The 15,107-nt window shown below is 43.6% G+C and overlaps 1 protein-coding gene across 1 annotated transcript in view; it reads right to left on the reverse strand.

Moving 5' to 3' along the window:
• The window catches only part of FBXO42 (F-box protein 42), a 104,308-nt gene that overhangs the window by 5,436 nt on the left and 83,765 nt on the right, over nucleotides 1-15,107 (reverse strand). Inside the window, exons 5-8 of the mRNA XM_073317006.1 lie at nucleotides 4,578-4,731; nucleotides 2,440-2,550; nucleotides 1,284-1,380; nucleotides 3-59 (exon numbers count right to left, since the gene is read on the reverse strand). Coding sequence (XP_073173107.1) covers nucleotides 3-59; nucleotides 1,284-1,380; nucleotides 2,440-2,550; nucleotides 4,578-4,731 — 419 coding nt within the window. The remainder of the gene's footprint in view (nucleotides 1-2; nucleotides 60-1,283; nucleotides 1,381-2,439; nucleotides 2,551-4,577; nucleotides 4,732-15,107) is intronic.

Consider the following 15,107-nt stretch of genomic DNA (forward strand, 5'->3'; position numbering starts at 1 on the left):
ACTGCATTTGGACCGCCACAACCACCAAGGATTAAAATGGTTTCATCATCTATAATGATCTAAAGGGGCAAAGAAAAGTATTACAGATTTGGGAGAATACAACAATATTTTAAGCAAGACCATCACTGCTTTATCATGAAGCTGTGTGGTTTTGCAGGACCCTAGGCAAAGCAACATCCTCATCCAGCTCCCTCAATGTACCCATCACATCCTTCCTGCCCCAGCCTACTCACAGAACCTCCTTTAAGGGCTGGCGCAACCTTTCCTCTCTCACCAGCCTGTCTGAAACTCTGACACCTTTGTGACTCCACCTAATATACATGGACAATGAATCCAGGAGGTGGAGTCAAAATGCAACTTGCTAAGTGGAGGGAACTAGTTAGGGAACTTAACTCTGTTCATTTAGCACTCAAATGCCCATGGTCTGTATTTATATGGCCCCCATCACCATGCTATCTGAGTGGTATGGTGAGGAGAGCAGTATCAATGCCCTGCTGGTACCAAAGTCAGACAGAATCATAGAATATCAGGGTTGGAAGGGACGTCAGGAGGTCATCTAGTCCAACCCCCTGCTCAAAGCAGGACCAATCCCCAATTTTTGCCTCAGATCCCAAACAGCCCCCTCAAGGATTCAACTCACATCCCTGGGTTTAGCAGGCCAATGCTCAAAACCACTGAGCTATCCCTCCCCCTGTCATTCCCAGGACAGGAGATGGGGAATCTGGGGCAACGCTCTGGCATGCATGTTGTAGGGCTTATGCAGGGTGTCAAGATGGGCTCCAGAGAACTAATGATCTTACTGGGCACTGTCCATGTCAGTTGAAATCTGAAGGGTCTGGTAATCCATGGGGTCCCTCACAGGGCAAGCACAAATGGATCCTTTATATGTTGAGACAGACTGCAGTATTTTGCTTAAAATGTTAAAATGGGAAGGTTTGTTTTTTAGACATGTTAATCACAAGTCTTGGCACATGCACAAAACACGGAGATATTTACAAACTGGCTCAACATCAAGAAGTTTTAAAAATGCATCCTCTCAAAGCAGTGAAATAGGTGGAAAGGGGGCAAAGGCCTGGCATGCTGAGACTGCAAAGATGGCTTAGAAAGGGGGAATTACTTTTTAGAAGCCCCTCGGGTGAGGATTGGAAGCTGATCACAAAATGCGTGATGGGATTTTGCTTCTCTAATTTATCCTTGACACTTCGTGCAGGCAGCTAGAGCTCCTTGTAGAGCTCACCGCAAGGTACTGCAATGTTTGCTGAATAACTGCAGGAGACAGTCACCTGAGATTGGCCGCCACGTGGATGAGGGGTAGGCCCAGAGATGTTTGGCTTCGACCAAGCCCACTGCTCGAGATCCAGAACCCAGACGTCATTACTCCTGCAAGGACAAGATGACAAACGTGGAACCAGAGGTACAGAGACCCAGTCCCCTGGGATCTCAAATAAGCAACAGTTAGGAAGACTGCAGCACTGTTCTCATTAGACAGTAGTGCTCAAACCTCGGGACACATTAGTAGAGTTAAACTGATTCCTCCCACGAGCAGGGGATGTGTGTGTATTGGTGTGTCACACAGGTTACCACAGAGAAGGGAACCAGTAATGGGACAGCAGCCAATCAGGAGCATGCATCAAGTACTTATTAAGCTTTGTTCCAAGACAGGGCAGCAATGAATCATAGAATATCAGGGTTGGAAGGGACCTCAGGAGGTCATCTAGTCCAACCCCCCTGCTCAAAGCAGGACCAATCCCCAATTTTTGCCCCAGATCCCTAAATGGCCCCCTCAAGGATTGAACTCACAACCCTGGGTTTAGCAGGCCAATGCTCAAACCACTGAGCTATCCACCTCCCCCACAATGGGGAGGTGGGGAGCAGCAGGCCCAAGGCTTCACAGACACACCGCAATTTAGTATTTTCATAATACAAGCTTTCCCACCCAGAGCTGAAACCATGCGCCAGGAACCTGACTTCCCCTCCCTTATTCCAGTCCAGGGCACTTTCTTCAACGGAGCTTGCTGACGCAGCACACTGTGAAGTGGATAAACTGCCCTTAGCGGAGACCGCTAAATTCACTTTCATTTTAAGAGCCATTCTGACCTCGAATCCTCCCAGGTGGAAGTCTAGGCCTCAATGTGGGTGGACCATGGCACACAGCCTCACTGACTTCACTGGAGCTCCATGTGGGCTCAGTGGTTTCACTAAACAATGCTTATCAACTTCACAACGTGGTATGAATCAGCAAAATGAACCAGCTCAGCTCTAGAGACTGGCACAGCTGAGGGGGAGGGTAGGATCATGATGCACTGTCACAGCCCCGGGTGAAAAGCTTGCATCAATTCTGCCCCACACCGTACTTGACCCTACCCAATGTTTGTTCCTCATTTTTCATGTTCACAGGTTCCCAGTAATACCTCTGAGGGAAAAAAGTTATAAACTTACATTTGCCGAGATCCTAGGGAACCTCCAAAGACAATCATTTTGTCGTCTATTACACAAGAGGAGTGGCCTGCCATGGGAGGGGGTCCGTGTGTTGTCACTATGCAGTTCCACCTAAGGAAACAGGTGAGGATACATTAAAATCTGTGAATTATGTTACAAATTCCCCTCAGATTTCTCCTCCAGAGATGAAAAAGGCAAATGGCCAATTTTTTTTTTTAGAAACAAACAGTCTTACACCCTTAAATGGAAAACTGCCTCCTGAGAAAGTGCACTGGCTCATGACTTTCTGGTGTTGCAATTTCTAGCCCCCGAGATCTAAACGCTGCCTTATTGAAAAGGGGGGCACTGTATCATTTGTTATGTATCAAATACCACAGAGGCCACCAAGAGTGTGGAGAGCAGGGATTTATAAAATGTAAATGAACATGAAATAAAACAAGGTGATGACGCAAACAACGAAGAGACAGAAAAAGGATAAACCTGAGATAGAGCATTTTGACTAAATGCTCTGGTATGGTATCAGAACCAGCAACATTATTTGAATGGAGGGCAGACGAAGTTTAGTCTGGAACCAAAACAGGTCTGAAGTTAATGATAATACGTAGTACTGTTTTCAAACTAAAGTACAGCCAAGGCACTTCAGCTCATACTGGAGTGTAGTTGTGCTGGGAAAGTCAGTTGTCAGAGAACACGCTAGCAACATGGAAAAGAAAATACATTTACTTTGTTGGCTCTAGATCTGTACCAAATAAATCCCTTTGGGGACGAAACATGTTTCTAGCTCCTTAAGTGGGCATAGCACTTTACAGGCAAATACGAAGGAAAGGCCCTCTATGCAATCTGAAGAGCAGAGAGATCAGCAATTCAAAAGAATTAGCTCAAGTCTAAATAATGTCACAAGAAACAGCAGGTTCATAAAAGACATTTTATTACAGAGAAGAAAACCTCAAGGAAAAACGTCTACAAAGACCAAATATGACTAAAAGCTAGTATTTGAAAATGTTAGCTTGCTGTAAACTGTTTAACATGACAAGGAACGAGGATCTTAAATTGGTAGTACTGGTATTTTCAATGAAATTTGTCCTCAACTATTATCATTAACTATTTACCTACAGCACACTAAAGACACTGCCCACAACTGCAATAGATGACTGAGCCTTTTGGTGATTAAATGCCCATATGAAACAGACGTAGGATTCATCGCTACTTTAGTAAGGCATTAGCTCACATACATCAGTTCTGAAGGGAAGTATGTTGTAAGTGAGCACTTATTCTGGGAAGGGGGGGGGGGGGGGACACTAGAAAAAGAGTTTTGCTACCATCTTTAATATATTTTTCTGATGTTCCTAGCTAATCTTAAAGGCTGACAGAGCAGGCAGCAATTCAGAAATAGGAGGTCTGCCTGCCTGGACTGGCTACTGGAGAAAGCTTCGCCACCATCTCCTGTGACCCCAGACCTCCTCCATCCTAATCCTGAGATATGTCCTGACCAGACGGGGTCATACAAGGGAGATACAGATGACACTCCCACCTCCGCCAGCTAAATCCGAAATACCACCTGGGATGTGAGACTTCGTCTGTTCCTCCTCTTCCATTCCACGTGTCCCTTTTCTTCCTCATCTTATTCCTCTCAAATTTTTTACTTTAAGTAAAATCCCTAGGTGTTAAAAAAAAGCTAAATAGAGAGACTTTTTAACACATAATAAAGAATCAAAATGTATGACCAAATGAACTACGTGTTCCAAATACCTACTTCTACTCTCGAACTGTGCACCTATATAGCCTCAGCAGGAAGGAGTTAAGAAAAAAAATGGATTAGTTTCATTTTAGTTCCTACTCTAAGAAAATAAGGAAGCTATGGCCATCGGGGAGCTCAGACAGTAGGACTCTTGGCTCTTCACGTCTCGGGACGTTACTTCGCTAGATATTTTACCCAGGGTCACAACAGCTTCAGGACATTTAACCCAAGATCAGGGAATGTTCATTTCTCCTTCCTCCTAAGTCTCCACAAGCAAAGTCAGTCAGAGGGATTCAGCCAAGCTTTTAAGAGCAGCTCCGTATGTATACACAGAGTGTATGGATACATTTTCAAGGCAAAAGGCATATTTCCAATCCAGCCTCTCAGGATGTTCTCTTACCAATTTTTGGAAGGCGAGTAGGTATGTATTTCATCAAAGAACCTCTCCGGCTGGTGCAGAGGGTAGGGGCTTGGCCGCGTCCACCCACCAAACAGCACAAGCAAGTCCTTATACACCACTAAAGTGGCCCCAGCCTTAGGTGACGGATAAGAACCTGGAGGGGAGCAGAGAAAGGAAAAAAGTTAGCAAACGGCATTTCAAACCAGCAGCCAAGCTGTGCACAGATCTTATGTGACAAAATGGAACCTCCCCTCTAAAAGGCAGAGAGGAAAAGATGACAAAATTAGAGTAGGGAGCATGGAAAGAAAGCTACTGCCAATTTGTGTCATCGTAATTAGTACAAGCCTGAAAGCACATCTCACGTATGGCAAAACATCTGTCAGTCAGTGACAGGAAATTACTAGCTTTCTAACATATCACTTTAAATTATTGCTTTGGTGCTGAATAAAAGCAATAATTATCTCCAAATAACTAGTAACTTTTCCCCAAGGAAAATCTCCTGGTACTTACAAGCCACAGCATATTATGAATCTCATTTTACAGAGCTAGGAAGTTGCAAAATTAACCCTACATATTCCCAGCAGGGATTAACAGTCACATCTCAGAATCTGGAGCAACGGTAGACTGCAGGTTACAGATGGCAGGAGAGAATTCTTACAATACGAAGCACTTTAACAAGTAAGTTATCTTAGATTTACTCCATTTAAAATTCTAAACGCTTACTGGTCCCAGTCTTGGTTATGTAGCTCAGATGAGGCATTCTGGGCTGCACTGCTGCTGCATGTAAACAGAGGGAAAAGTGGCTGTATCCCAGGGCTTGAAATCTGTTGCAACATATTACCCAAGATCAGATGGCTTTTATTTTCTATTTTACTAAACCAGACAAAGAACATTGATCTCGCCTCACACTCCATGCCGCCAGTACATTACTGAACTGACTGGTTATCGTAGAATTATAGAATATCAGGGTTGGAAGGGACTTCAGGAGGTCATCTAGTCCAACCCCCTGCTCAAAGTAGGACCAATCCCCAATTTTTGCCCCAGATCCCTAAATGGCCCCTTCAAGGATTGAACTCACAACCCTGGGTTTAGCAGTACAATGCTCAAACCACTGAGCTATCCCGCCCCCCAATAAATTATAAAAGTTATAATCTTGACTTTTTTTTTCTTTTTTTTTTACATCTTGTCTTTGTAATTAGTCATACTACTCAGAATTGGTTCTTAACATGACTATTTTTGAACTGGCCAGAGATAGTCTTCTCCAAGGCAGAGAGAGTCCTCTCCCAAGAACAGTTAGAAAAGGATCACATCCCTTTGAACTATCAGGGAACCTGCCACAATTCACTGAGAAAATACAAACTTTCCTTGTGCTAACAGGCCAAGGTGCTGCACCATGCGTGACCTTGCTGAACAAACAATCTGAGGTATAAAACATTCTGTATTACTTCCCAGTCAAATATTAAAATTGTCCCAGGCAGAATAGACACAGTGACACTTCCCCCCAAATACTCCCATGTCAATCAGCAGATCTGAAGTGATTCCCTGTACTTTGCAGAGAAGCTTTCTAGCACCTTCTCACAACAGTACCCTGTAGCAAGGTCATAATAACATAATCTGTAAGGAGACACACCACACAAAGCAAGGATAAAAACCTAACTGTGCCCACAATTAGAAAGAGAAATTAGAAATGCACACTTAAGCAAGCCTGACTGCAGAAACTGATGTGCAATTCTAGGCAAGGCCCATGCATTTGGCCAAAAATGTTCTATTACCATCTAAAATGCTGAGCTAACGGACCCAAGCTAATTAGTTTACGGTCCTAATAGAGCAGTTTATACAGAGGCATATTTCAGTAGGTAATGAGACAGAACCAAGACACTCTTTTTGAGAAGTGAAAACAGCTATTTAAACATTCCTGCCTTACAGGGGACTTGTGAAACTTCTCTCAATGTTTGTAAAATGCTTTGAGAGCTTTGGATATAAGGTGCTACAGCTGTGCAAAGTCATTAGTCCAAGCCTGAATCTCAAGTGACAGGAAGTTCGAAGCCTACATGAAAGCATCCCCCACACAAAACAAGACGACAGACTGTCCCCTGCGCCCCAGGATCCCTTTTTTCCAGGCATGAGCACATTTTGCTGTTGCTGTCAGATGGAGGACAAAGGGGGAAAAACATGGAGCCCAAATGGTAATTCACACACTAAAATATATTGACAGTAGTTCCAAAAATATTTAGTTTCCTTAATGACTAAAATGAAGTGGTTCAAATCTGATTGCTCTATGCCACTGATCAAATTCTTAACAATATCCACTTTTCATCGCTAATTACTTGGCCATACAAAATTAAATTTTCCCAACGCAACTGTTTTGCGTTAAGAGCTCCGAGAACCCACCAGTCTTAAGGAACTAGCCAAGGAGATTGTCTTCTTACACCACCGGTCCCAGGTGAATGTACAATTAATGGATTCCTATCACAGAAAGATTTCATAGAATCATAGAATATCAGGGTTGGAAGGGACCCCTGAAGGTCATCTAGTCCAACCCCCTGCTCGAAGCAGGACCAATTCCCAGTTAAATCATCCCAGCCAGGGTTTTGTCAAGCCTGACCTTAAAAACCTCTAAGGAAGGAGATTCTACCACCTCCCTAGGTAACGCATTCCAGTGTTTCACAACCCTCTTAGTGAAAAAGTTTTTCCTAATATCCAATCTAAACCTCCCCCACTGCAACTTGATTTAAAATATAGTGTATGCTTAATCCCCTAGCTTGGTGATGACAATAGATATTTAGCAAAAGTTTATCTCCCACTAGAAAGGCAAATACATCTTTCTTTTCTATTGAAGAATAATATAAAAATAGAACATTACTCCGTATTAAATAAAGGCTGATCAGTTTCTAAGTATGCAATTAATATGCTGGTACCAACTCCAAAGCTAAAGATGCATTCTGATCAGTTCTTAAAATGGGTCAGAAATTAGTTTGAAACAAAAAAAAGCATGCTAAGAGCTGGGAACCTGGGAAGAAATCACTACAAAAATATAACAGACTGACTTGATTCCTCTATAATGTATAGTCAGGTAAAGTGACAAATCTTGTCACTGCTATGACCTGAAGATCAAATTCCTGACTTAGATACACACATAACCCCCAACCACGTCAACAGGAGTTGTCCACCTGTCCATGGGGGCAGAATCTGGCCCTGACTGAGACATTTGGTCTACTAACAGATGGTGAACAGGTGCATTACTGGAGTGGGGTTTTATTCTGACACGAAGGAGAAATCACAATTTGGTAAGCCAGGAAAGTACTTTCAGAAGAGTTAATCTAGAAATCAGATAAATGTGAGACAGTTCTACATGGTTTCATGTGAAGATGGAATCATCAACCAGAGAATAGCTGTGAAAAATAAAGTACATAAGAATACACATCCACCACACTGATCAAGCTGTGACCGAGCAAGGGAGTGACAGAAGGCTGTTTCTGCTCTGAGCAATAGAATAACCACATTGCACCTTGTCGTGGCAGCAGCAGATTCTTTATCTAAAAGTCCCCAGTAGAGAAAAGGCTAACAAATGCAACTGAGAAACCACCGTGATAGACGCTAATCTGAAAATGACTTCATCACAATATGCTAAACCCACCATAAACTAAGCACAGTCTCCTTGGCTGGCTGTCTACTGACTCCCCATGTCACTTTGCAAGTTCAGGCATTTGAAAAGATCAGGAGCTTCTTGGAGAAGAATATGAAACAAGAGTTCTGACTGTGCACTCCAAAGAAGGGAACTGACAGGCAGCCTTTCTGACTTCCCAAGTCTCAAGCGTGCAGAATGCAAAGATGAAGTATGCCATCAAAAACGTCACAGGGACAGGCTCAACTACTTGGAGCTGCAAAATGACTCCTTCAAACAACTTTATAAAATTTGCTTAACAGCATTTCAAAGGCAAAAATAAAGTTCTTCAACACAGGTGGGCTTATTTTTCTTTATGACTTTAATTGTCTGTTAGAAGCAGAGTGACACACAGCAGTTCTCAAACTTTAGCAACCCAAGGACCCCCATTTTGATTTCAAATCTTTCATGGACCCCAAACCCCCCACTCAGCCCCAGGCCCTGTCCCCACTCCACCCCTTCCCCCAAGGCCCTGCCCCTCCTCTTGCCGCCCCTGCTCCACCCCTGCCCCTCCTCTTTCCGCTCACTCCCCCGAACGCACCCCATCCCCACTCCTCTCCCTCTCTCCCAGCACCTCCTGCATGCTGGGGAACAGCTGTTCCGAGGTGTGCAGGAGGCACGGGGAGGAGTTGAGCAGTGGGGCCAGTGGCCCCAGACAGGATTCCTCCCCGACCCCCGAGTGCGCCCTGAATAGCTGTTCCCCAGAGTGCAGGAGGTGCTGGCAGAGAGGGGGAAGAGTTCATCTGTGGGGCTTGCAGACCCCCTGGAGTACCCTCATGGACCCCCAGGGATCCATGGACCCCAGTTTAAGAAATCCTGCACTATAAGGTGAGTTGTCAACCACAGACGGATCTAGTGGGCTCTGTTTTAGAATAAATTACTAGCTACATTCATCAGCTGACTGTGCTGACTTCTGGATACTTCCCGCTTCAACCCTGCTCACCACTGATACTGATGTAAAGAGTCTTTATGGGAAGCACAATTCTTGGATCCTTTTCCTTGAGGGTAAGGATTTCAGCATGCAGAGGACCTAGCAATGACTAAACATTTCAAGGACACACGGCATTGCACCTTTTTGCTTGGCGAGATGCTTCTGCCAGGTTTCTGGTTACTTAATTTTCAACTGATGAATCTGCCAACTCACGAAGCAGACATGAATCTTTCAAAGAGGCACTCTCCAGCCTCCAGGGATGCTTTGAAAAGTATTCCCGCCCCCGGCCAGGTCTAGCTGAAAATTTAGGTCGACCCAGTTACGTTGCTCAGGGATGTAACAAATCCTCACCCCATGGAGACAGTCAAACCAACCTAACCCCCAGTATAGACAGCGTTAGGTTGACGGAAGAATTCTTTTGCCAACCTAGCTACCACTTCTTGAGGTGGATTAACTACAGCGATGGGAGAACTGCTTCTGTGACTCTAGTGAGCAACTACACTCAACTGCTACAGCAGTACAGCTGTAGCGATTCTAGTCAAGACAGAGTCCCACCAGAAACTATCTAAGACAGAAGCTTATATTGTAAGTATTTTCAATGTTTAAAATACATGTATCATAGTACATTTGGGGTATGGACAGTCTAGTAGTCTCAGAGCTACATCGTGGTAGCATGTGATGTGCAAAGTTCAAAACCAGCTCTGTCCTTTTACCAGCATAACTCCAGAAGGACCAGCAGAGAAGCTCCTCAGGCCACAGAATAATCACCATGAAGTGAGGCCTTCATGATGACAAATTAAATAAGAGAAAATAAGAATGTTCTAAGGGGAAACTTCGTGGACTTTATCTAGGGAGGTTCCAAGTCTAGATTACGATTTCATATTCGGAAAGAGCTTTATTTAATGGTTGGAGGAGCATGCATGGCAACTGGGTCTCTAGCAACACCCCTCTCCAGCGCTATTGGTCATGTCACCTGTTTGAGAACAGCAACTTACAGCAGAGGGTGAGAATTTTCTGGAAAAACAGCAGGACCTCACAGGTTCCCACTTTCCCAAATCCCGACAGTTCATTTAACAGCTTTAGAGACATCCAGGCATGTCCCAATATGTCTACACAGTGTGTGGAAGTGAGCCTCTCAGCCTAGGTCACAGACTCACACTAGTGCGCTAAAAGTAACTGTGTAGATGTGGCTGTTTGGCTGGAGCGCAGGCTCTGAAGCCAGGCGGTGGTGGCCTTCCAAGCCCAAGCTGCAACATCAAAGCACTATCTATTCAGTTGTATTTAGTGTGCTGGTACATTACCACACGTCAGCGGACGCACACTGGCAGGCTTGCTCCCAAATGCAACATAGGCGCCCACTCTCTCCTTCCCGGAAAAGGAAAGTTCTTGGTGCCAACAGCCTTTAAAAAAGAACACTGAAAACAAAACTAGACAAGACACTAGAAAAGCAACAATCCTGCCTTGGCAGAGAAAGGGGCTTTATTTTACCTCTAACTTTTATTAAGCGAATTGTAAAGGGGGAGAAGCATTTGCAGAGAAGCCACCAACATGCTGCTGGGCTTTAGAAAGACAGCAAAATAACCCCCTAAAATTCAGGGATACTGGAAGTGTCAGAGATTGAAGGATCAGGGGAGTGGTGACTTTTCAACACATGCTGACACTACCATTTGGTAAAAGCAGAGCAGTACTGGTAAACCTTGGAGCATAAGATAAAGACAGTACAATCAGAGCAATGAAATTGCAGAAAATAAGACCAATTTCTTGTCCTGAAGCCAGATTTTCCATGGGAGAAACTCTGAACAGGCGTGGGTATCCACATGGATTTCACCCTTCAGGATAATCCTGCACTTAACCCTGCATGCACTTAATCTTATCAGACACAAAGTCATTGGAACAAATTTAACTAAAACTTCCTTGCCCTCTACCCCAAAGAAAGGATATAAACCAATGAGATCTGATGATGAAATCTGGATAATCAGATACATGAAGCAACATTCTGTGCCATTGTTAATCAGTGTAGATGTTTCCCAAGCTTTTTGGCCTTCCGCGAAATCAGCCAATGGCAATATATGAGCAACTGCAATGGAATGTAATTAATCAAAATTCTCCTGTGTTTTTACAGTAAGTTTGCTACAACTGTGCAACAATCCTGAAAAGCTCATGTCTTAAGACTGATTCTGTGCAATTCATCTCATAACTAACATCCACACCCGATAGCAACTCCTCCCAGGAAAACCTGCAAATTGAGTGGCTGTCAATCAATTTTATAACAGATATGAGATTTAACAAGCTGTGCACATTGATGGAGAGTGTTGTACTTGCATGGCTGAAATTACTGCCTTCAACCTCTTAAAACACCACCCCAAATAATTCCCCAAAGAAAGCATCAACTGTCAAGTTACTGCTTAAATAATGCACATACCCTAGAAAACAAAGAATTCAGAACTTCTGTTCTCCAGTACTACTTGTCAAACAATGAAATCCACTGCACTAATTCTGAATGATCTGTAACAGCTGGTCTGATGTTCAAGTCCATGTTTATTACACTGGCTGCTGGGTTCACAGTAACAATACTTAATAAGCCAGATCTTAGACCCTAGCACATGGAACTTCATTCATCTTTGCCATATGGGGCATAGCTTGGTCCCAAGGACAGGTGTGCTGCATTCAACATCATTCACTACATCATGAGGACTTCAGCACAGTTTGATATCCATAAGTCCTTGCCTTCATGATCCAGCCCACATTTTGCTCTTCAAAAGCCTTTCCCAAGCAGTTTGCTGAGTGGAGCTCTAACAACTGACAACATGAGGTGTCTGAGCCTGGGAGAGCAGCAGTTCAGAGGTCAGAAAGCAAAGTGACAGGCAGAGAATGACATTTCCTGGTGATCACAACATAAGCATCAGAATTAGGTAATACTACAGGGGAAGTGCTAGGAGAAGGAAAGTCAAGAGGAAATCTCCATAATGTTCCTTGAGAGTACTGATAAACTATAGTTCCAACTCAGCCTTAAACCACAAGGTCTGAGAAATACTGTAATTCAAAATATTCAGCTCCCTTGTACCAGTGCCTGATAATCACCCTTCCGATTTCTGTCCTGAGACATTAAAAACTAGGCAAACATTGAGATTCTGAGTGGTCCCAACAGACATGAATTTACTACTAGCCTAGATTGGGACTTCTCAACACAAAGACCCTAAAGGAAGAGTCAAGAAAGCATTGTTCAGTTTGCTCCTCCTGCTCCCAGGCTTCACGGTGTAGAGAAAAGGAGAGAGGTGTGCTCTCTGGAGCATCTCACATGGAATTTAGTTTAATATAGAAAGAATTAAACAAGTTCTGAATTGCAACTTCACAAATATAGTCAAAATCCATTTCAACCATAAGCTTTTCAGGGCAGGAACCCTGTCTAATGTGTCTAAGGCACCTGCACACAACTAGCAGTGTATGAAATCCCAAGTATCTTTATAATACACCTCTACCCCCATATAACGCTGTCCTCGGGAGCCAAAATTTTTTATTGCGTTACAGGTGAAACCGCATTATATTGAACTTGCTTTGATCCACCGGAGGGCGCAGCCCTGCCCCTCTGGAGCACTGCCCCTCTGGAGCACTGCTTTACCCCGTTATATCCGAATGCATGTTCTATCGGGTCGCGTTATATCGGGGTAGAGGTATATAAGAGCAAAGGATAAAACTTTTCCCAAACTCCTAACTGGTCATTTGCTATAGAGCAAACTGAGGCACCCAAGAAGATCTTACTAAATAAATATGCAGCACACCTCTCAACATTAAAACACAGCTACTTATTCAGAGAAAGGTTTCCCCTCTCTCTCTCACACACAAGTGTGGCACTCCCATCCCTCCCTGCAGAAAGAGTTATACTGGCCCAAGGCCAGGAATATTCAGACTTTCTTCAGTGAAGGATTTAAGGTCTGATATCTTGCCATCCTACGTGCAGAACTAGAAACATGGGTTCTATCCCACTGGAAAGGGGAGATTCCCAAGCTTTCCAATGAGAATGACAGCACTTGCTTCTATCCCAGAAGATCTCAAGAGTCACAATTTTACTGTCCCATGGGAACAGAAAACTACTGATAGTCATTACTAGAGGTTCTGACTCCCTCTCTGAGCCTTGTATAATTGGATTCATGAGGCTTGTTACACTAACATTTGTCAAGAATGTTCCCACTGCTGCAATATCATTTGGGGTAGTGACAGCAAGGCTAGTGTAAACAGGTCCCCAGATGTCCCCCCCTCCGCCCAATTTGTCATCTAAGGCAGTTGTAAACTAGTTGTTCTGTAACACACAGCATACACAGATGGTGTGGGGAAAAGGTTTTTTGGGCTGTAGTCTGGGATGAGCACTGTAATGTAACTTGCTCGTCTCTTTGCCCCTTGTCAGTAATATCATTCCAACAGAGCGCTGAATAAACCTTGGTAAGCGGTCAAAGTATTCCATATAAACACAATCAACTTGACAGCTAATAGCAAAGCATGAATTAAATTTCCTAAGATCAGTACTGTTTTAAGCTTTCTTTCAACTCACGTGTAGAAGCAGAAAGCCAGTCAGAAAAACACCCTTTACTGCAATGCTCTGCTTAATTGCCATGTTTTTTCTGCCTGATATTGTACTCTGCAGAATTCAAGTGATTTGAGTAATAGTGAAAATGCTACACAAAGCAATGCTGGGGCTAATTAAAGGCTTTCTGATCTGAAGTGGGGGTGGAGGGCTGATCAGCTCCTGCTGCTCATCTTCCCTTAAGGATGCACATGGAGAAAATGGAAATTACTTTATTAACTACAAAGTGCTAATACAAAAATAATTGGTGGGAAGGGGGTTGGGTGTGTGTGCGGCTGAGCAGATGGGTACACTCAATTGGTTCTCTGCTCCACAGCCATCCCACTGAACAGCACTGCTAGTTCGCGGCTCTGTTTTATTCACCATGTCAAAAGGAACATTTCCTCTTGGGAGGAAGAGAAATATTGCACACAAAATACCCATCAACAAGACAGTGTGGTTTACATTTTTACACCGTCAAAGTGAAGCTCCTTTCCACAGCACATGTAACTCTACCCCTTTGTACATATACTGAAACCAAACCCTGAGCAGGGGAGAGCAATGGCTCTGCATGCACAGCCCGACTACACAGGCTGCAGGAGCTACACAATCCCTGGCAGCATGCAGCACACTTCAATCCCTCTGTACAGGGATTGCTGACTTGAGCGCATTTACAGCAATGAGCGAAATCTCTTGGCTCTTTCAGTCCATGTCAATAAAATCAGAGAAGTTACAGGGAATCATTTATGTACAATGTTGCTGAGTTATAGCTGCAGTGGGAACCAATGAAATTAAATTTCATGGGTTTGTACCGAGTGGGCATCTCAACCATCACCTTGTATTTCCTTAAGAACATCCTGTTTGACTGCATATTCAAATAAGCTTGTTCACTAATTACCTATAGCATGATGCCAAAGAAGAAGAGGACACTATGGTTCTTTCCACTTCTTGTCACTGAAACAAACAGCTGTTTATTTGAACCTGGAGGACGCTAAATATACAGATGCTCACGTGCTTTTGGATCTGGTGCTCTGCACTTTCATTAGAATGGATGAAAATAAGTGTTGGGGGGAAGGATGCAAGAAAGTGGGAATCACAGCATGTACAGGTCAGATGTACCTGGAGACAGACCCTAGCAAAAAGCTCCAGAAACACACACTACATGCTGGAGTGTGGGAATTTCAGAATCCAAGCCTGGATACAATTTTTGCATTTGGTTCACATCTATAAATCTTACCATTAAAACCAATTACCGCGCCCCCTAAAAATACGTTGTGGGTGGCCACACATCTTTTAGCAAAAAAAAATTGCCTAAAGCTTTTTTTTTTTTTTTGCTTTCAGTTCTCTTAGATCATGAAATGCACTTTTTTCCCTATT

Source organism: Lepidochelys kempii, chromosome 18 (genome assembly GCF_965140265.1).
Source record: "Lepidochelys kempii isolate rLepKem1 chromosome 18, rLepKem1.hap2, whole genome shotgun sequence".
In the NCBI taxonomy this organism is placed as follows: domain Eukaryota; kingdom Metazoa; phylum Chordata; order Testudines; family Cheloniidae; genus Lepidochelys; species Lepidochelys kempii.